This window comes from Pristiophorus japonicus, chromosome 10 (genome assembly GCF_044704955.1).
Source record: "Pristiophorus japonicus isolate sPriJap1 chromosome 10, sPriJap1.hap1, whole genome shotgun sequence".
NCBI lineage: Eukaryota > Metazoa > Chordata > Chondrichthyes > Pristiophoridae > Pristiophorus > Pristiophorus japonicus.
In genome coordinates, this window is record NC_091986.1 from 131,213,394 (window position 1) to 131,236,799 (window position 23,406).

At 46.3% G+C, this 23,406-nt stretch overlaps 1 protein-coding gene and 1 long non-coding RNA gene across 2 annotated transcripts in view; both read left to right on the forward strand.

Moving 5' to 3' along the window:
• The first annotated feature begins 5,254 nt into the window (after positions 1–5,254).
• Positions 5,255–21,861, forward strand: LOC139274794 (uncharacterized). Its single transcript, XR_011595609.1, has 3 exons — positions 5,255–5,313; positions 18,595–18,662; positions 21,800–21,861. It is a non-coding gene; the product is annotated as an uncharacterized lncRNA (long non-coding RNA).
• A 36-nt stretch (positions 21,862–21,897) lies between these two features.
• The window catches only part of LOC139274795 (interleukin-1 receptor type 1-like), a gene marked incomplete at its 5' end in the record, with an annotated part of 81,119 nt that continues 79,610 nt past the window's right edge, over positions 21,898–23,406 (forward strand). The window contains one exon of the mRNA XM_070891489.1: positions 21,898–22,052. Coding sequence (XP_070747590.1) covers positions 21,898–22,052 — 155 coding nt within the window. The remainder of the gene's footprint in view (positions 22,053–23,406) is intronic.

The window sequence follows — 23,406 nt, forward strand, 5'->3', positions numbered from 1 at the left end:
TTCGTCGAAAATGTGTGCACCCCGTGTACTTCGGCATCTGCCTCCTCTCTGAGGCTCGAAATTGCTTTGATCCACCATGGACCGATCTTCCTCTGCCACGTGGTGGTTAGCAGGTTTTGCAGAGCTTGCAGCTCGTTTGCAAGCTCGTTGGAGGTGCCCCATTGTTCCACAGCTCTTGCAAACATAGCCTTTGAAGCGGCATGAATAGGCTGAATGGAAGCCTCCACAACGCCAACAAGGTGTGAATTGTCTTGCATTCATCCTTTGTTGCTGACTCAGACATCTGGGTCACCTGAGGCCTGCTGGCAGTTGCAGACTCGTGGTTTCTGCCCTGTACATTTCTGCTCGCAAACACAGTTCCAGTTAATTTATGAGCATTGCTAGCACTTGTGTGCTGAGAGATTTGTTTGGTGTTATCACTGGTGGACATAAACGCCTGTGCTATCGCAATGGCCTTACTGAGGGTCGGTGTCTCTACAATAAAAAGATTTCGTAGGATGGTCTCGTGGCTAATGCCCAGTACAAAAGTCTCTGAGCATCTGCTCCAGGTCGCCATCAAACTCACATTGTCCTGCAAGTCGCCTTAGGTCAGCAACATAGCTCGCCACTTCCTGACCTTCAGATCGCTGGCACGTGTAGAACCGATACCTCACCAACACCACGCTCTCCCTCGGGTTAAGATGCTCCCGAACCAGTGTACACAGCTCCTCATACGACTTATCTGTGGGTTTCACCGGAGCCAGAAGATTCTTCATGAGGCTATAGGTCGGTGCCCCGCAGACCATGAGGAGGACCGCTCTCCTTTTTGTAGCGCTTCCTTCTCCGTCCAGCTCATTGGCTACAAGGTACTGGTCTAGCTGTTCGATATAGGCTTCCCAGTCCTCACCCTCCGAGAACTTCTCCAGGATGTCCACAGTTCGCTGCATCTTTGCATTGGATTCGTATTCTCGTCACCAGTTATTGTGTTCCTAACACAGCTGAGACTGCACACAGGGAGGTTAAAGTAACAGTAACCTTAGTCTTTAATAAGACACTCCAGAGTGAGGAACAGGCCTTAGGGGCCAGCTTATATACAGTGCTCCCAAGGGATGCTGGGATCCCTTGGGACTTCAGGGGATGCGCTCCCTGGTGGCGGAACATGGGAGTGCATGCTTTACAGATACACAACACCTTGCACCGTGGTTTTCCAGGACGACATATTGGTTAGAGGTCGGGACACCATTGAGCACTTAAAGAATCTGGAAGAAGTTCTTAGTCGGTTGGATCGCGTGGGACTCAGGTTGAAACGCTCGGTGTGTTTTCCTGGTGCAGGAGGTCGAGTTCTTGGGAAGAAGAATCGCAGCAGATGGCATCAAACCCACCGACGTCAAGATGGAGGCCATCAAGAACGCGCCTAGACCACAGAACATGACAGAGCTGCGGTTGTTCCTGGGACTCCTTAACTATTTCGGTAATTTCCTACCTGGGTTAAGCAACCTGCTAGAACCCCTACCTGCACTACTGCGCAAGGGAGACGACTGGGTATGGGGGAAATCACAAGAAGCTGCCTTTAAGAAAGCCAGAAATCTGTTGTGTTCAAACAAACTGCTTGTTCTGTATAACCCATGTAAACGATTAGTGCTAGCTTGCGATTCGTCGTCATACGGGGTCGGGTGAATGTTACAACAGGCTAACGAATCGATGATTTTGCAACTGGTCGCTTATGCATCCAATAGTTTGTCCGAGGCTGAAAGGGCCAACAGCATGATTGAAAAAGAGGCTCTGGCATGCATTTACGGGGTAAAGAAAATGCACCAGTACTTTTTTGGCCTCAAGTTTGAGCTTGAAACTGATCTCAAGCCGCTCATATCACTGTTCTCCGATAGCAAAGGGATTAACACCAATGCCTTTGCCTGCATCCAAAGATGGGCGCTCACGCTGTCGGCATACAACTATGTAATCTGCCACAGATTGGGCACAGAGAACTGTGCAGATGCTCTCAGTCGGCTGCCATTGCCCACTATTGGGGTGGAAATGGGCTTGCTCATGGTAATGGATGATTCGAAAACAAAAAGTCCCCCGTTACAGCCCGCCAGATCAGGACCTGGACCAGCCAGGATTCTTTACTGTCCATGGTAAAAAAACTGTGTCCCCCATGGGAGCTGGTCCAGCGTCCCAGCAGAGATGCAGGAGGCAATTAAGCCGTTCCACAGGCGCAAAGACGAAATGTCCCTGCAGGCGGACTGTCTGTTGTGGGGCAATCGCATGGTCTTGCCCAAGAAAGGCAGAGATACGTTCATTTGTGAACTGCACAGCACCCACCCAGGCATTGTAATTATTAAAGGGGCTAAGGTCACACTTGCTCATTGTACAAAGTACTCAGTTTCATCCTTTGTTATGAACTTATCAACCTTCACCACCAAGAGCCCTCCGATAAAGTTGAAAGTCAAATTAAACTGCATTTCAGTTTCCATGGAATTGGAAACGGAGGGGCGAGTCAATCAATTATGAGCCAGAAGACTTTTGAGAAACTGGGCAACAAGGCACAAAGGCCAAAACTAAGCTCGATTTATACAAAGCTGCGCACTTGTACCAAAGAGCTCATACCAGTCATTGGCAGAGCGGCAGTGAAGGTATCGTACGATGGAGCTGTGCATGATTTATCACTATGGATTGTTCCAGGCGATGGTCCAACATTGTTCGGCAGAATCTGGCTAGGAAAGATCCGATAGAACTGGGATGACATCAAAGCACTGTCTTTGATGGATGATGACTCGTGCGCTCAAATGCTAAACAAATTTCCGTCGCTATTTGAACCAGGCATTGGCAACTTCACGGGAGCCAAGGTGCAAATCCACCTAGTCCCGGATGCACGGCCTGCCCATCACAAGGTTCGGGCAGTCCCTTATATGATAAAGGGAGAAAGTCGAGATCGAGCTGGACTGAATTCAATGTGAATGAATCATTTCACCTGTCGAGTTCAATGAATGGACCAGTCCCATCGTCCCAGTTTTGAAAAGCGATGGTACGGTCCGAATTTGCGGGGACTACAAGGTGACAATCAACCAAGTCTCGTTACAGGACCAGTACCCACTACCGAAGGCAGACGACCTATTTGCAACGCTGGTGGGCGGGAAGTCATTTTCCAAGTTGGACCTGACCTCTGCCTACGTGACTCAAGAGCTGGCTGATTCCTCAATAAAGCTGACGTGCATTAACATGCACAAGGGACTGTTTATTTACCACCGATGCCCCTTTGAGATTCGTTCGGCTGCTGCAATATTCCAGAGGAACATGGAGAGCTTGCTAAAATCGTGTTCCAAGATGACATCCTGATCACCGGTCGTGACACCACAGAACACCTTCATTAACCTGGAAGAAGTTCTGCGTCGCCTGGACAGAGTGGCACTCAGGCTGAAATGCTCCAAGTATGTTTTCCTGGTGCTAGAGGTTGAATTTTTGGGGAGGAAGATCGCAACTGATGGCATCAGGCCCATGGACTTCAAGACGGAGTCTATCAAGAACGCACCTAGACCCCAAAATGTGACGGAGCTACGTTCGTTCCTGGGACTCCTCAATTACTTTGGTAACTTTCTACCTGGGTTGAGCCTTTGCACATGTTGCTATGTCAGGGTAATGACTGGGTTTGGGTTAAATCTCAAGAGACAGCCTTCGAGAAGGCTAGGAACCTGTTATGCTCTAATAAGTTACTTGTACTATATGACCCATGCAAATGATTAGTGCTAGCTTGTGATGCCTCATCGTATGGGATCAGTGGTGTGCTACAGCAAGCCAATGTATCGGAGAAGCTCCACCCGGTTGCATATGCGTCCAGGAGCCTTTCAAAGGCTGAAAGAGCCTATAGTATGGTTGAAAAAGAGGCCTTAGTGTGCGTTTATGCACCAGTACCTATTCGGCTTGCAATTTGAGCTCAAAACTGACCACAAGCCGCTCATTTCACTGTTCTCTGAAAGCAAAGGTATAAACACCAATGCTTCAGCCTGCATCCAAAGATGGGCACTGACACTATCCGCTGACGACTATGTTATTCGCCACAGACCAAACACCGACAACTGTGCTGATGCACTCAGCCGGCTTCCACTACCCACCACCGGGGTTGAAATGGAACAGCCCGCAGACTTGGCAATGGTCATGGAGGCTTTTGAGAGTGAGGGGTCACCCGTCACGGCTCGCCAGTTCAAAGTCTGGACCAGCCAGGACCCGGTGCTATCTCAAGTAAAGAGTTGTGTCCTAAGCGGGAACTGGTCAGCCATTCACGGGGAAATGCAGGACGAATTTAAGCCTTTTCACCGCCGCAAAGATTAAATGTCTATTCAGTCTGACTGCTTATTATGGGGTAATCGCTTGGTTTTGCCAAAAAAAGGCAGGGGGACCTTTATACACGACACACCCAGGCATCGTCATGATGAAGGCCATTGCCAGATCGCATGTGTGGTGGCCCGGCATCGACTCAGATCTTGAATCATGCATGCACCAATGCTACTGTTGCTCACAACTGAGCAATGTGCCCAGGGAGGCTCCCCTGAGCCTGTGGTCATGGCCCTCCAAACCATGGTCCAGGATTCATGTGGATTATGCCGGTCCTTTCCTTGGGAAAATAGTTGTGGATGCCTACTCCAAATGGATTGAATGTGTGATAATGTTATCCAGCACATCCACAGCCACCATTGAAAATCTCAGGGCAATGTTTGGCACCCATGGCCTGCCTGACGTCCTGGTCAGTGACAATGGACCCTTTCACTAGCTCCGAGTTCATGACCCGCAACGGCATCAAGCATGTCAGGTCTGCTCCTTTCAAGCCCACCTCCAACAGCCAAGCGGAGCGGGAAGTCCAAACGATTAAGCAGAGCCTGAAGTGAGTGACGGATGGCTCCTTGCAGACCCGCTTGTCTCACGTTCTGCTCGCTTATCGGGACACGACCCCACTCACTCACAGGGGTCCCACCCACCAAACTTCTTATGAAGAGGGCCCTCAAGACAAGGCTCTCCCTAGTCCATGAAGGAGGGGAGTAGGGTGTTTGTAGTCAAATTGACAAATGGCCAAATGTGCAGAAAGCATATTGATCAAACCAGGTTGCATTTCACCGACAACCAGGAAGAAACGGAAGAAGACAACAACATTGATGACCCACCACAACATACACGACCAGCAATCGACCCTGCTGCTAACCATGAAGAAGAACCCGTCCCCCAGGACAGTCCGGCCAGACCCACTGCAATGCAGTGCAGCGATGCCCTGACCGGCTCACCCCCATCTAGCTTCGAACTTAGACGATCAATCTGGGAGCGAAGGGCCCCTGACCATCTCAACCTGTAAGTAGTTGTATCAAAGACTTTGGAGAGAGTGATGTTATGTATGTAGCTGTATATATTTGCCACCAGAGGGCATGACTGCGGGAGTCCTACGGGTCACCCACACCTCATGATGTGCTGGTATAAAAGGCTTGTGACCTTGTTGTTTTGGCACTCTGGAGTCTTATTAAAGAGACTAAGGTCACATCAGTTTGAGCTTACAGTATACAGTCTTGTGGAGTTCTTCTGAACATAACAGCAGTCAAGGTCACCATTGTGCTCAATTTATATGCCAGTGGATCCTTCCAGTGTGCAACAGGAGACATCTCCAAGATCTCCCAGTTTGCCATCCATTTCTCCATCTGCAAGGTCACAGATGCTTTGTACAGAAGGAGAAGGGACAATGTTTGCTTCCCCATGACCAAAGAGAAGCAGCTGGAGTGTGCATGTGGCTTTGCCAGGATAGCGGACTTCTCCATGGCTGATGACTCCCCTCTGCAACCCCAACACTCCAGCCCAGCACTCATATAATGAGAGCCACGCCGCCACCAGGAACAACACTGAGCAGACCATCGGAGTGCTGAAGCAAAGGTTCTGCTGCTTTGACCGCTCGGGAGCAGTCCTCCAGTACTCAGCTGAGCGGGTGCCCCTTTTCGTGGTCGTCTGCTGCATGCTGCACAACTTGGCCATCTTGAGGACGCAACTATTGCCACCAGGCGCAGGAGGAGGAAGAAGAGCAAGAGGAGGAGGACGACGACGAGGATGAGCAGCAACACCAGCGACGGAGCAGGAAGCCACTCAATCGTGATTCTGCAAGAGGGGTGCATGACTGCATCATCAGACTTCGGTTCCAGAAAATTCCATCCCACTTCCCCCTTCCTCTGCGCATCCCCATCAACACATCTATTTCCCCTTCCATACCACAGCCCCAAAACTGAATAGAGAGACACCACCAAAGATGCAACATTCCAATTAAAATTTATCTCATAACATTTAACACTATCACAAACAACAAACATGTTTAACAATCACACTTGTGTAATTCCTTATATCCCCTCTTAACACTTGGTTTAACTATTCTACAGCTTGTCCACAATCTGCCCCTGTGTTTGCTCTGTGTCAGGGCCAGATGGATGCCCTCTACCAGCTCTGGGCCTGGAAGGCCCGCCTATGCACTGCACCAACTCAGGCTGGGCGGCTGCAGTCTGGGCGACAGGTAGCGACAAGTGCAATGGCGGAGTGGCAGTGGAAGAATGTTCCCGATATTGGGGAAGTCCAGAACCAGGGATACAGTTTAAGGATAAGGGGTAAGCAATTTAGGACTGAGATGAGGAGAAACTTCTTCACTCAGAGAGTTATTAACCTGTGGAATTCTCTACCACAGAGAGTTATTGATGCCAGTTTGTTGGATATATTCAAGAGGGAGTTAGATATGGCCCTTATGGCTAAAGGGATCAAGGGTATAGAGAGAAAGCAGGAAAGAGGTAGGTACTGAGGTGATGATCAGCCATGATCTTATTAAATGGTGGTGCAGGCTTGAAGGGCCGAATGGCCTAATCCTGAACCTATTTTCTATGTTTCTATGTTCCTGCTTCACTGACCCACTGCCACTCCCCCGGGGCAGCACATCAGCATCCCCAGCAATCTGCTGGAGCACAGATTGATGGCCTGCTGCAACCTGCGAAATCCCTGTTTGACTGTGATGGGCCCAGCGATGGTGGCAGCAGTCAGAACATGCGTGGCATCCAGCAGAGACTGCATGAGACAGTCTGAGACTCGATGCCAGCAATCATTGACTGCATGGCAGCACTAAGACCATGCATGGCATCCAGCTGAGACTGCATGAGAGCAGTTGCGTTGCTTCCGCTGTGCTGCAATGGAAGCTGCCACATCGCCCATGACATGCATCTTGAGGTCTGGATTTGCATAGTCTCTCTGGGAGTCCACCAGCGTCTGCAGATTGGAAATTATGGGCTCTATGATGTGTGCAGGGCTCTGTGCAATACTGGAGGCAGACTCCCACATCATCATCATCATAGGCACCCTCAAAATCAAGGAAGACTTGCTTCCACTCTAAAAGTGAGTTCTCAGGTGACTGTACAGTCCAATACGGGAATTGCAGTCTCTGTCACAGATGGGACAGACAGTCGTTGAAGGAAAGGATGGGTGGGGAGTCTGGTTTGCCGTACGCTGCTTCTGCTGCCTGTGCTTGTTTTCTGCATGTTCCCAGCGACAAGACTCGAGGTGCTCAGCACCCTCCTGGATGCTTTTCCTCCACTTAGGGCAGTCTTTGGCCAGGGATTCCCAGGTGTCGGTGTGGATGTTGCACTTTATCAAGGAGGTTTTGAGGGTGTCCTTGAAATGTTTCCTCTGCCCACCTGGGGATTGTCTGCAGAGTTCCGAGTAGAGCACTTGCTTTGGGCGTCTTGTGTCAGGCATGCGGACAATGTGGCCCGCCCAACGGAACTGGTCGAGTGTGGTCAGTGCTTCAATGCTGGGGATGTTGGCCTGATCCACGCACAGCCTTGGACAATGTGGACCACTTTTCATACCTCGGGAGCCTATTATCATCAAGGGCAGACATCGACGACAAGGTCCAACACCACCTCCAGTGTACCAGCACAGCCTTCGGTCGCCTGAGGACGAGAGTGTTTGAAGATCAGGCCCTCATATCTGGCACCAAATTTATGGTATACAGAGCTGTAGTAATACTCGCCCTCTTGTATGGCTCAGAGACGTGGACCATATACAGTAGACACCTCAAATTGCTGGAGAAATACCACCAACGATGTCTCCGCAAGATCCTGCAAATGCCCTGGGAGGATAGACGCACCAACATCAGTGTTCTCGATCAGGCCAGCATTGAAGCACTGACCGCACTCGACTCCTCCACGCTCCTTATCACAGCGAAGAGGCTCTCAGGCACCTATCACATTGGAGTGCATGGCTAATCACCCTTCTTGTGAATGCCTCCCCATCGAGGTCCTCATCCGAGTCCTGTGCAGCAGAATTCATGCGCGAACTCTGCCTCTGGGGAGCTGGCTCTCGGGTTACCCTTTCCCTTTGACCTTGCTGCAGCCCACTAGGCCCTGGTGCATTACCCAGTGCAGACCTCTCTGTTAAGCTAACCTCTAAAGACTGCGTAGTGCCAGTCTCGGAACTGGAGCCTGCGGGTGAGAGATGAAATGACGCAGTGTTTGACGTCGTCGTCGTCGTCCGTTGTGGTGGGTGGGGGGGGTCTCAGGTACAGGCTGCACTCTGCTTGCTGATTATCTGAAAGCATAAATGACACAAGATTTGCATTAGGATGAGGCCACGGGGGCAGGAATAGAGCAAGGAAGGCAGAAAGCATCAGGAGCTGGAAAGTGATAAAACCTTCTGTTGGGATGAGAAAAGAAGAGGGGATAAAGTAATGTTGTTGCCCCCAGCAGGGTCGACGTCTCCGCCGGCTACAATGCCCATCACCAGCGGGCCAATAAGCCGCAGCACTCGCTCCTCCAAGGCAAACAGCTCCTGCAGTGGAGGTTCACCCTGCCAGTCCTCTGCTGCTCCCTCCTATTTTGTGCCATCATGGCCTGCAAAAGAAAGGAACTTGTGTGAGTAAGAGTCCAGCTATGTATGTGGGAGATATGTCTGTTATCGTTAAATCGTTGTGAATGTAGGCACGGTGTGAGAGGAGGATGTGAGTTTGAGTAGCTGCACATGTTTGGTGACGCAGCATTTAACAATGGCGAGGCCATGGCCCAGGAGCGGCACAGCATATAACATCAGAGGGAGGTGCAAACAGAGCTTGGTCTCCTGTCGTCTTGGTCAATCCCCGCTACTGGACCAAGACCTAGCTCTGTCAAGCTCGTCTGGTGGCTGGTGTGTAACGGCCACCACATGTTAAAAAAATCCATGTACAGGCATCTTCCACTCTTTAAGATGTAACTCATTGTAGCACCTGTGAGCCCAACATTTTTTGGTGTGAAGAGCATCATCCTCGTCACAAGGGACTGCCTAGTAGTAGTTGTAGTGATACATGTTTGGTGGGCGAGTGGTGAGGGAGTGGTGGTTTGTTCAGTGTGCACAGACAAAGTGCTCAGAGGCTGATATGTAGGAGGTATGGAAACATGTATTCACCTTGCCCAGCTGATTGAGGTCGTTCAACTTCTTCCGGTACTGTGTCAGGGCTCGATCGACTCCAGTGCTGGCTGACACCTCCTCAGCCACTTCTCTCCACACGACCATGAAAATCTGTGGCAATGGCCTCCTTTCAAATGCAGTGAACAGTGCATCGCTCCTTCTCTCCACTGCCCCACCAATGCCTCTAATGCCACATCATTGAATCGCCTGGCCCTCTCCCTTGCAGCAGGATTTCCAGTAGCTATCCCAGAAAGTTGTCTCAGTAGCTCACAGCTCTCCCTCAAATGCAGCACTGCTAGAAATGAACAGGTGCAGCTTGTTATAACCTCCCCTTTAAGAGCTGGAATCAGCCAGTGTGAAGGATTGAAGGATGATTGCTGAATACAAGTCACCTGAAATTGGGTAACACTCTGCCATTAATGCCCCTGCAGCACTCCACTGAGGTCATTAGTGACTCCTTTACCACCCCCTTCCTTCCTGGGGTGCTAAAGCCCAATTTAGCAGAAGTTAGCCATCGTTTGCGCCTGGAACTAACTTTTCAAAATTTTAAAGAACACTTAGAGAAATTTAAGCTGATTAGAGAGAGCCAACATACATTTCTAAAATGTAATGTCTAACAAATCTAATTGAATTATTTGAGGAAGTAACTAATGCAATAGACAGGGAAATGTCTATAGATGTAGTTAACATGAACTGCCAGAAGGTATTCAATAACGTTCCACATAAAAGGCTACTAGCTAAAATTAAAATTATGGGCGTAGAAATTCATAGCTGCCACAAAAGCTGCCAGTGCCACCTTGGCCGGGGATTAATGGCCGCCGAAAATGGGGGTGCAGGCAGGACTGGAAAATTGGTGCTGGGGACTAATTATCATTAGCCCAACGTTTAACTCACTGTGGAATACAATCCAGGTGCTGTTGGCCCTGGCAGGAGGCTCGAATGTAGCTTGCCCAAGCGTTGTTGCTGCTAGAAGAGCTTTCTAAAAGCAAGGCTCTGATTTCAGAAAGTATGGTTGTTTTCTTAAAACGGCAATGCCTTCTGAAATGAAAAAAAATTAAATGATGCAAAAATATGCAGTTTTTAACACTTACAGCTCAACTGCCATCTTCAGTACTAACACAAATGGCTCAGCAAGCCAGGAAAGGGGCACCCAGGTTCTCACACACAGCACTCCAGCTTTGTGTAGGGGTTCAACACTGCAAGAGAGGTCCTCTATCCACAGGGGCCAGGAGTCCCTCCATGAGAGAACGATGTGGGAATACATCACCAAGGCCATCACTGCTGGCAGTATCGCCCCAGCACCTGACTCCAGTGCTCAAAGAAGCTTCATGACCTCAGACCAGTAGTCAAGGTCAGTGAATGCATCTTCAAAAGCTGTCTCCTACAACTGTACCACTAGCCTCACATACTTCTCAATGCACGACCGCCCCTCCACCCTCAATCACTCACCTACCAACAATCTGTAACAATCACGAGGCACACATCCCATTCCTAGCTTCACCTCACCCCCTTTGAGGAGACGGTGCTGGCCATTCTTGGGGGGCATGGTTGAGGCCTTGGTCAGTAGTGGGGCTGAAAGGATACAAGATGCTGGTATCCTCATACCTTATCCACCTTTTCACATGCATCTCTTGCTTTTCTGCCCTCTCCTTACCACAACTCCACCATTATGCCTTCCTCATTTTACACACCCTAGAAATTCAGCCTACCCAGCCAATGGTTGACCAAGAAGAGGGAGAGAAGAGTGAAGAAGAAGAAGAAAAAGAAACACTGTCATTCGATTTGACACTCCCAGCTCCTCAAAGTCGACCATTTGCAATGTCCCCCACTGAAAGTCAGCAGCCTTCCACCAGCCATGCTGCAGCCACTGGGGTAGCACTACGTGACATCAGTAGGATAGGCAAAGGGATACAAAAGACAGCCACTAAGAGTAATGGGTTGATTTCTTGATGTCATAGTGGATGGATAGATATATAAAGTTATATTGGAATGTTTGTGTTGTGGTGACTTCTATTCTAGCATTGTAGCCAAGAAGCTGCTGTGATGGTTAGTAACAGAGGGAAGGTAAGGCATGGGACAACTATTGAAAGAGCAATTGGGGTTGTGGTCACTGGGACTGGAGACAGATGATTCCATCCCGGATATCCCAGCCAGAAGGGGGCTGTCTGGGTTGCATCCTTCCTCTTCAGCTTCCTCCTCTCTGTGTCTTCCTCTTCTGCATCTTCCTCTCCTGCGTCTTCCTCTTTCCTCTGCTAGCGATGCTGTAAATCTGAAATGAAAGCATAAACTGCTTGTGTTTACAGTCCACTAGAGTCCTCTCCCATTCTATCTACCTCATCTCAGCCTTTCAGCATATCTTTCTGTTCCATTTTTTCACCAGCTCACTGATGCTCAGTTTGGGTACCACCAGGACACCTCGGTTCCAGACCTCATTACAGGTTTGGTCCAAACATGGACAAATGAGCTGAATTCCAGAGGTGAGGTGAGAGTGACTGCCCTTGACATCAAGGCAGCATATGACTGAGTGTGGCATTAAGGAGCCCTAGTAAAATTAAAGTCAATGGCAATCAGGGGCAAACTCTCCACTGGCTGGAGTCATACCTAGCACAAAGGAAGATGGTTATGGTTGTTAAAGGCCAATCATCTCAGCTGAACGACATTGCTGCTAGAGTTCCTCAGGGCATTGTCCTAGACCTAACCATCTTCACCAGCTTCATCAATTATCTTCCCTCCATCATAAGGCCAGAAGTGATGACTGTACAGTGTTCAATTCCATTCGCAACTCCTCAGATAATGAAGCAGTCCGAACCTGCATACAGCAAGACCTGGACGACATTCAGACTTGGGCTGATAGGTGGCAAGTAACATTTGGACCACACAAATGTCAGGTAATGGTCATCTCCAACAAGAGAGAGTCTAACCACCTCCTCTTGACTTCAACGGCATTACAATCGCCAAATTCCCTACCATCCACATCCTGGGGGTCACCATTGACCAGAAACTTAACTGGACCAGCCATATAAATACTGTGGCTACAAGAACAGGTCAGTGGCTGGGTATTCTGTGGTGAGTGACTCACCTCCTGACTGCCCAAAGCCTTTCCATCATATATAAGGCACAAGCAGTGGGAGGCATTCAAGGAGGAGAAAGGGAGGGTCTAGAGCAAATATGTTCCTACAAAGAAAAATGGCGGGACTCCCAAAACTAGAGCCCCTTGGATGTCAAGAAGCATACTGAGAGCTGAAAGCTTAGAGGAGTATAAAAAGTGCAGGGGCGGGGGAAGAATTAAAAAGGAAATTAGGAAAGCAAAGAGAGGGCATGAAAGAATATTGACAAGTAAAATTAAGGAAAACCCAAACATATTATATTAATACATAAACTAAGGAAAGACTAGGGCCTATTAGAAACCAAAAAGCTATCCTATGTGCAGAGGCAGAAGACGTGGCCGTGGCTCTTAATAAATACTTTGCATCTGTCTTCACAGAAGAGAGGGATGATGCAGATATTGTAGTTAAGGACGAGGCGTGTGAAATATTAGATGGGACAAACAGAGAGAGAGAGGAAGTATTAAGAGGTTTCGCATCTTTGAAAGTAGATAAATTGCAGAGGCTCAGACTATCATTCTCCAATCCTCTCTGGCTACAGGCGTGGTGCCAGAGGACTGGTGGACTGCTAATGTTGTGCCATTGTTTAGAAAGGGAGAAAGCGATAGACCGAATAATTACAGGCTAGTCAGCCTAACCTCGGTGGTGGGAAAACTATTGGAAATAATTCTGAGGGACAGTATAAATCATTATTTAGAAAGTCACGGATTAATCAAGGACAGTCAGCATGGATTTGTTAAGGGAAGGTCATGTCTGACTAACTTGATTGAATTTTTTGAAGAGGATCAATGAGGGTAGTGCATTTGATGTAGTCTACATGGAGTTTAGTAAGACCTTTGACAAAGGTCCTACATGGCAAGTTGGTCAAAAAAGTAAAAGCCCATGGGATCCAAGGCCAAGTGGCAAGCTGTATACAAAATTGGCTAAGAGGCAGGAAGCAAAAGGTAATGGTCGATGGGTGTTTTTGTGACTGGAAGGTTGTTTCCAGTGGGGTTTTCACAGGGCTCAGTACTCGTTCCCTTGCTATTTGTAGTATATATCAATGATTTAGACTTCAATGTAGGGGGCATGATTAAGAAGTTTGCAGATGATACAAACAATTTGCTGTGTGGTTGATAGTGAGGAAGACAGCTGTAGAGTGCAGGAAGATACCAATGGACTGGTCAGGTAGGCAAAAAAGTGGCAAATGGAATTCAATCCAGAGAAATATGAGGTACTACATTTGGGGAGGGCTAACAAGGCAAGGGAATATACAACAAATGGTAGGACACTGAGAAATGGAGAGGAACACAGGGACCTTGGAGTACATGTTTACAGATCCCTGAAGGTAGCAGGACAAGTAGATAAGGTGGTCAAGAAGGCATATAGAATATTTTCCTTTATTAGCCAAGGCATGGAATAGAAGAGCAGAGAGTTAATGCTAGAACTGTATAAAACATTAGTTTGGCCACAGCTAGAGTACTCTGTGCAGTTCTGGTTAGCACATTACAGGAAAGATGTGATTGCACTATTGAGGATACAGAAGAGATTTAAGTTAATCTAAGGATTAAGTCATGGCAGGAGAGCTCGGACCCATGTCATGCTGCTCCTGTGCTATGTGGGAAGTCAGGGACGCTTTCAATGTCCCTGACGACTACATGTGCGGGAAGTGTATCTGGCTGCAGCACCTGACAGACCGCATTGCGGCACTGGAGCTGCGGTGGATTTACTTTTACTCTGGAGCATCCGCGATGCTGAGGATGTCATGAATAGCATGAATAGCCACCAGAGGGCACAGCAGTGGAAGACTTGTAGGTTACCTGTACAGGTGTGCCTGGCCTTGTATAAAAGGCAGGCCACCAGGTGTGATCTTCACTCTGGAGTTAACAAATAAAGAACTAAGGTCACTACAGTTCAAGTACAACACATTGTCTCGTGGAGTCATTATTAGAGCATCTAAGGACACAACAAGAATAAAACACTGAAATTGCTGCTGATGGTGATTTAATTTTGCAGTTTGCATCATGGCATAAGCAATGCAGCTGCCTCTTGAAGTGGAATGCTGCTTCAAGAGGACAAAGTAAGTTCTCTATTGGAACGTCCTCTTCTGAATCCATATAATTTCTCTTTTTTATTCAAAGCCCATAAAGATTAATCTGCTGCTCTAATTAAAAATTTATTTCAATGCTGAGATATAATCCCAGAAAAAAAACACACACCAGAGAGCGACCCTTTCAGGATTGCAATTACTCAACAACATAATTTATTGCTTCGAAAATTTTTAACATAACAGCTTCAATTCAGATATGGAGAGAAGTGACAAGCAGTTCAGAAGACGGAAGAGCACAAAGCCTCCTCTGTGATTTTTTTTTGCTTGTCCCTGGGATGTGGGCATCACTTGCAAGGATAGCATTTATTGCCCATCCCTAATTGTCCTTGAGAAGGTGGTGGTGAGCCACCTTCTTGAACCGCTGCAGGCTGTGAGGTGAAGGTACTCCCATAGTGCTGTTAGGGAGGGAGTTCCAGGATTTTGATCCAGCGATGAAGAAGGAACGGCGATATATTTCCAAGTCAGGATGGTGTGTAACTTGGAGGGGAACTTGGAGTTGATAGTGTTCTCATGCACCTGCTGCCCTTGTCTTCCTAGGTGGTAGAGGTCGCAGGTTTTGGAGGTGCTGTCGAAAATGCCCCAGCAAGTTGCTGCAGTGCATCTTGTAGATGGTACACACTGCAGCCACGGTGCACTGGTGGTGGAGAGAGTGAATCTTTAAGATGATGAATGGAGTGCCAATCAAGCAGGCTGCGTTGTCCTGGATGGTGTCGAGCTTCTTGAGAATTGTTGGAGCTGCACTCATCCAGGCAAGTGGATAGTATTCCATCACACTCCTGACTTGTGCCTTGTAGATGGTGGAAGTGCTTTGGGGAGACAGGAGGTGAGATACACACCACTGAATATCCAGCTCTGACCTACTCTTGTAGCCACAGTGTTTATGTGGCTGGTCCAGTTAAGTCTCTGGTCAATGAGGACCCCCCGGGATGTTGATGATGAGGGATTCGGTGATTGTAATGCCGTTAAATGTCAATGGGTGGTGGTTAGATTTTGTCTTGTTGGAGATAGTTGGTGCCTGGCACTTGTGTGGCGTGAATGTTAGTTGCCACTTGTCAGCCCAAATCTGAATGCTGCATGCGAGCATGGACTGTTTCATTATCTGAGAAGTTGCAAATGGAATTGAACATTGTGCAATCATCAGCGAACATCCCCACTTCTGGCTTTATGATGGAGGGAAGATCATTGATGAAACATCTGAAGATGGTTGGGCCTAGGACACTGCCCTGAGGAACTCATTCAGCAATGTCCTAGAGCTGAGATGATTGGCCTCCAACAACCATGACAATCTTCCTTTGTGCTAGGTATGACTCCAGACAGTGGAGAGTTTGCCCCTGAGTCCCATTGACTGCAATTTTACTAGGGCTCCTTAATGCCACACTCAGTCATATGCTGCCTTAATGTCAAGGGCAGTCACTTTCAACTCACCTCTGTAATTCAACTCTTTTGTTAGTGTTTGGACCAAAGCTGTAATGAGGGCTGGAGCTGAGTGGTTGAGCCCAAACAGCATTGGTGAGCAGGTTGTTAGTGAGCAAGTGTCGATTGATCTGCCGATGATTGAGGGTAGACTGATGGGGCGATATTTGGCAGGGTTTAATTTGTTCAGCTTTTTGTGGATAGGATATATCTGGGCAGTTTTCCACATTGTCAGATAGATGCCAATGTTGTAGCTGTACTGGAACAACTTGGCTAGCAGCTCAGCTAGTTCTGGAACACAAGTCTTTAGCATGACAGCCAGAATGTTATTGGGGCCCTTAGCCTTTGCTTCCAGTGCGCTCAGCTATTTTATGATATCACATGGAATGAATCGAATTGGCTGAAGACTGGCTTCTGTGATGGTGGGGACCTCAGGAGGAGGCCGAGATGGATCATCCATTCAGCATTTCTGGCTGAAGTTGGTTGCAAATGCTTCAACCTTGTCTTTTGCACTCGCTTGCTGGGCTACGCCATCTTTGAGGGTGGGGATGTTCATGGACCCTCTTGCTTCTCCCATTAGTTGTTTAATTGTCCACCAGCATTCACAGCTGGACGTGGCAGGACTGCAGAGCTTTGATCTGATCCATTGGTTGTTGGATTAGCTTAGCTCTGTCTATAGCATGTTGCCTCCGATGTTTAACATGCATGTATTCCTGTGTTGCAGCTTCCCAGGTTGGCACCTCATTTTTAGGTATATCTAGTGGCATGCTCTTCCATGCTCCTCATTGAACCAGGGTTGGTCCCCTGGCTTGATGGTAATGTAGAGCGAATGATATGCCGGGCCATGAGGTTCTGCTGCTGATGGCCCACAGCGTCTCATGGATGCCCAGTTTAGAGCTGCTAGATCTGTCCTGAAACTATCCCATTTAGCATAGTGGTAATGCCACACAACACGATGGAGGTTGTCTTCAGTGTGGGACTTCATCTGGACTTGACAAGGACAGTGCATTGATCACTACAACCAATACTGTCATGGACAGATGCATCTTCGACAGGTAGATTGGTGAGGACGAGGTTTAATAGATTTTTCCTTCGTGTTGGTTCTTTCATCATCTGCCACAGGTCCAGTCTGGCAGCTATGTCCTTCGGGACACATCCAACTCGATCAGAAGTGGTGCTACTGAACCCCTCATTGAAGTCCCCCACCCAGAGTACATTCTATACGTTTGCTACCCTCAGTGCTTCTTCCAAGTGTGATCAACATTGAGGAGTACTGATTCATCAGCTGAGAAAGAGCGATAGGAGGTTTCCTTGCCCAATGTTGACCTGATGCCAAGGGACCTCATGGAGTCAATGCTGAGCATTCCTAGGGCCATTCCCTTCTGACTGCATACGACTGTGCCGGCACTTCTGGTGGGTCCGTCCTGCCCATGGGACAAGATATACTGAGGGATGGTGATGGAGGAGTCTGGAACATTAGCTGATAAGTATGATTCTGTGAGTATGACTATGTCAGACTATTGCTTGACAAGTCTGCGTGACAGCTCTCCCAATTTTGACTCAAGTCCTCAGATGTTAGTGAGGAGGACTTTGCAGAGTCGACTAGGTGGGTGTGCCTTTGTCCTTTCCGAAGCCGGAACCTGGGTCAGTTTGGTTTAGTTTTATTATTGTTTTTCGTAGCAGTTTTTTGCAACTGAGTGGCTTGCTAGCCCATTTCAGAGGGCAGTTAAGATTCAAGCACATTGCTCGGGTCTGGAGTCACATATAGGCCAGACCAGGTAAGGACAGCAGATTTCCTTCCATAAAGGATATAGTGAAGCAAATGGGTTTTACGACAAAAGTAGAAATAATAGAATTGTCCATTTATTTCATAAATGGAGTATGTTTTCACAGCTTGTTTGTGAGTCTGTTACATCAGCTACCAGTTTTCAAGTGAAAAATAAATTGTTTGTATCCCATGTGTAATTTTAATACATTTAATCATCTATATAAACTGAAGTGTGTTAATAAAATCTGTACCAGTTTTACCAAAGTACCACTTGCTTTTTAATGCAGGTTTATTTAATTAACTGAACTTAATTTCCATAGATATCGTGGTGGGATTTGAACTCACATCTCCAGATCATTAGTACAGGCCTCTGGAGTACTAGAGTAGTAACATAACTATTATAAGGGATTATAATAATGCCTATTAGAATAGATTAGAAAAGTTAAATCAAATGTATTTTGAGAAGTGATTAAATATTTTAATGCAAATTTTATAATCAGTATATGCAAAAGTAGAAATAATAGAATTGTCCATTTATTTCATAAATGGAGTATGTTTTCACAGCTTGTTTGTGAGTCTGTTACATCAGCTACCAGTTTTCAAGTGAAAAATAAATTGTTTGTATCCCATGTGTAATTTTAATACATTTAATCATCTATATAAACTGAAGTGTGTTAATAAAATCTGTACCAGTTTTACCAAAGTACCACTTGCTTTATTATTTATTATATATATAGTATGATTTCTAAAGACTTCAGAGTTTGAAGTTTCTAATTAACACATGGTTTTTCAAATTTCTGCAGAAATGGAATGGCATCTTTACTGTCAATCATCCTCACTGCACACATCTATCAAATTGAGGCTATACGAGGTAAATTGAACAAAGGGAATAGTTTAAATTAAATTGCTTTGTCATGGTAAATTTACACTGTTACCTCTGGAGTCCCCCAAGGAACTATCCTTGACCTCCTTCTAGTTCTCATCTACATGCTACCCGTCGGAGATATCATCCAAAAACACAACACCAGGTTCCACATGTACGCTGACAATACTCAGCTCTGTCTCACGACCACGTCTACTGTCTCTGATTTGTCACACTGCTTGTCCAACATCTAATATTGGATGAGCAGAAATTTCCTCTAACTAAATATTGGGACGACTGTAGCCATTGTCTTTGGTCCCCGGCAGAAATTCCATTCCCTTGCCACCGTCTCCTTCCCTGACAACTGTCTAAAGCTGAGCCAGACTGTTCACAACCTTAGTGTTGTATTTGTCCTCGAGGTGAGATTCCGACCACATATCCGTTCCATCACCAAGACTGCTTACTTCCACCTCCTTAACATTGCATGACTCCAACCCTGCTGAAGCTCATCTGCTCCTTTGTTATCTCTAGACTTGACTATTCCAATGCTATCCTGGCCGGTCTCCTATCTTCCACACTACATAAACTTGTGCTCATTTAAACTCTGCTGCCCATATCTTAATTCACTCCAAGTCTCGTTCACCCATCACCCCTATGCTTCTTGACCTACACTGGCTCCTGATCCAACAATGCCTCATTTAACATGGTCTTCCTTGTTTTCAAATCCCTTCATACCTTGCCCCTCCTGATCTCTCCAGCCCTACGAGCCGTTGGGATCTCTGCGCTTCGCTTATTCTGGCCTCTTGTGCATCCCAATTTAAATCGCTTCATCTTTGGCGGCTGTGCTTTCAGCTGCCTTGGCCCTAAGCTCTGGAATCCCCTCTCTAAATCTCTCTGCCTCTCTCTCTCCTCCTTTAAGATATTCCACAAAACCTACATCTTTGACCAAGCTTTTGATCATCTGTCTTGATATCTCCTTCAGTGGCTCGATGTCAAAAATGTTTTTATTGATATCACTCTTTTTAAGCACCTTGGGACGTTTTGCTATGTTAAAGGTGCTATATAAATACAAATTGTTGTTGTTGGTCTTGTTAGAATAAAAGAACAATTTAACATTTAGAAGTTCATGTGTAGAATGCAAAACTAGATCATGTCTTCTCAACAGTGCCCCCAGATAGCTTGAGATTGCCCAAACGAATTTTAATTAGGAACCTTAAAAATGATGGAGCAAGGAAGTTATGCTAAAGCTTCATAAAACACTTGTTAGGCCCCAGTGGGAGTATTGTGGACAATTCTGGGCACCATACTTTAGAAAGGATGTCACAGCCTTGGATAGGGTACAGAGAAGGTTTTCTAGACTGGTACAAGGGATGAAATACTTCAATTATGTGGAAAGATTAGAGAAACAAAGGTTGTTCTCCTTAGAGCAGAGAAGGTTAAGGGGAGATTTGCTGTAGGTTTTCAAAATCATGAAGGGTTTTGACAAAGTAAGTAAGGAGAAACGGTTTCCAGTGGCAGAAGGGTTGGTAACCAGGAGGCACAGATTTAAGGTAATTGGCAAAAGAACCAGAGGCGACATAAGGAAGATTGTTTTCATGGAGCGAACCGTGTGATCTGGAATGCACTGCCTGAAAGACTGGTGGAAGCAGATTCAATGATAACTTTTGAAAAGGAATTGGATAAATACTTGAAGGGGAAACATTTTCAGGGCTATGGGGAAAGAGCAGGGGCGTGGAACATATTGTATAGCTCTTTCAAAGAGCAGGCATGATGGGACAAATGGCCTCCTTCTCTGCTGTATCATTCTGTGATTCTATGAAGGAAAGGACATAAAGGGATATGGATGGGTAAATCTGATTAGGACTACTTTCTTGTGTAGAGAATGAATGTTGACAAGGACTTGTTAGTAGGGTTGCCACCTTTTTTTGATGTATTGTTGGAGGTTTGATCACGTGACAGCTGACCACATGATGTGACACCTGCAACAATTATAGCATTTACCTGAGAGTTTGGGTGCATATAGATGAGTTTCTTTCTTCGTAGTTTTGCGACAGCAGCTATTGCGTGAGAAGTTCAAAGAATCAGAAGACCACCTACGAGCTTATAACATAACAACAAAAAAATAATCTGAATGGGCAGATGCTTCTTCTGCCCATTCTAGTCATGTCACACTGGCAGTTTGGGGGTGTTCCAGGCTAAGAGCAGATGTAGATCCCATTCAAGCTCTGGAATTCCTTTCCTAAACCCCCCTGTCCCTTCCACCCCTCTCTCCTCCTTTAAGATGCTCCTTAAAATCTACTTCTTGTCACCTGTCCTAATATCTCCTTATGTGGCTTGGTATCAAATTTTGTTTGTTAACACACCTGTGAAGCGCCTTGGGATATTTTACTTCATTAACGATGCTATATAAATGCTTTAAGGAGGGCGTTCAGTGGAGAAGGCTAATAGCATTCAATCCCTGAAGGATGAATTGCTGTTGGAAGAACAGACCAGACAGATTTCTTTTTAATTTACTCTTCTCTCTGGTGGTAACTCTCTTTTTGCATCTCTACAGGTGTTTGTATCCTGCCCCAAATATTTAAGTGACACCATCCCCGCCCGGTATTTGGGACTAGGGCAAATGCTGGGTGAAGAGGCAGGCAGGAGTCTCCTCCCGCTGCACTTCTGCCTTTCCAACCAGATGTTTTAGGCTACATCTGGTGTCTAACTTAAAGAATTTAATGTTATATTCACTCAGTAAGAACGGTCTTGCTAAAACTAGGATTTAAGTGTATTATTAGTTGGCCCAATTATTTGAATGCCACCAAGAAATCCAGTAGGGAATTCAGAACAAATTTCTTTACCCAAAGAGTGGTGAGAATGTGGAACTCAATACCACAGGGAGTGGTTGAAGCGAATAGTATAGATGCATTTAAGTGGAGGCTAGATATGCATAAGAGGGAGAAGGGAATAGAGGGTTATGCTGCTAGATTTAGGAAAGATGGGAGGATCCTATGAACTAATGCTGTATCCTAAAACAAGGTTGTCCCTATCTGTACTATATATCTTCTGACCAACATCTTGAGTCATATAATCACATGAACTAAACTGCAAACCAAGAATATTATGGATATTTTCGTAATTTAAAAGAGGTTTTCTTTCTACAGTTCCACAGGACTGCGTTGATCTTGAAAATGGAGAAGACAAACAAATTCTTCAACAAGAGGCATTTCAAATAAAATATTTTGGTAGAACATTATTGAACCTAGATAAAAATGGTTCCCTTACATTTCAATGCTGTAAAAATAATGTTGATCTTATAACCACTGATCAACGAAAGCCAATTCATTCACAAGGCCTTTACCTTTGGTTTTTGCCTGCGTCATTGACAGACTTTGGGACTTACAGTTGTGCTCTCTGGTGAGTACTGCAAATGAAAAAGACATACTGAATGATTGAATTATTCCAGTTTTAAAGAGGGATGCCCTGATTCTGGGTTTGTAAAAGTAGTTGATATGAGTTGGCTGGTGAAATGGAGAATAGCAGAACAGTAGCTGAGTGCTTTTATTTTCTGTTCTTCATCTATTAAATTTTGCATAAATTACTGAATCACTGGGATGAATATTCATATGTCCAATTCCATTGGGCAAGCCTGCAACCCACCTGATGGAATTGGTGCAAAGAACAAACCATTTTTATGGTTGAGAATCATTTGATTAATCTCGGCGAGCTGCCAGTGCTGACGGACAACTTGTTGTTTGGGGTGGGTGGGAAATCTGGAGGTTTCTTCGCCAAGTTGAGCCATAAGTGGAGCCTTAAAGAGGGAGGAGGTAATCCAGGGTGGGCAAAGAGGGACCCGCAAGGTGGGAAGGTGTTTGTGGGCCATGCAAAGCATTAATGCTTCAACGTATCTATCTGGCCTGACAGACAAGCAATGCCTTTGGAGGTTATGATTCATGAGAGAAATAGTGACAAAGTAACATGCTGCAGGAGAAACCTCCAGTTTAGTTCCAAGGCACGCATGGTGCAAAAATGACTGTTGCCTTGAGTTTTTTTGCCTTGTGTTCTTTTCAGGGTGCCACTGGAGACATCAGTTAGTCTGTAGTGCATCGTGTATAAAGCAGATGCTGTTGCCTTGTTTGCAAGAGCAAGTAGGTATGTCACTTTTCACATAGGCAACAGAAAACAGAGGGAAGACACTTTCTCATAATCACCCCTTGCACATTTCCTCATTTCAGTGTACACCATGCCGTGCAATAAATCACTATCATCAACAGTTGCCCTGTTACCCTATTTATCTTCCAGGAAAACCATTCCTCTTCACTGTATATGTCTTTTCCTCAGCCAAACAAATTAAAATGTTTGCACACTCTAGAACGCCAATGCCAACGTATTTTATTTACCAAATTGTCCTGATTCTAATGTTTCCCTTCCTAACAGTCTGAAGCCTAGAAATTGCAGGTGTTAGCGCTGGCTGTTAAAGCCTGTTCTGGTGAAAAAATGGTGCCGCCTCACATCTGCCCACTTCCAGTGGATCCCGTGGCGGCTGCCATTTTTGGCAGGTCGGTGGCACTGCCGATGCTCGCGCTCACTGAAGATATTCAGATTCGGCAGATCGTGACGTCAGTGAGTGTGCAACGCACACTTGATGCCCAATCTGCTATTTACACATTTGCCGCTCCATTTACCGGCCTGTGTTATTCACGACCAGCTGAGCAAGTGTTCATTTGTAGGAAGGAGCCTCCAGCGGTGCTATTTAAAGGGATCATCATCA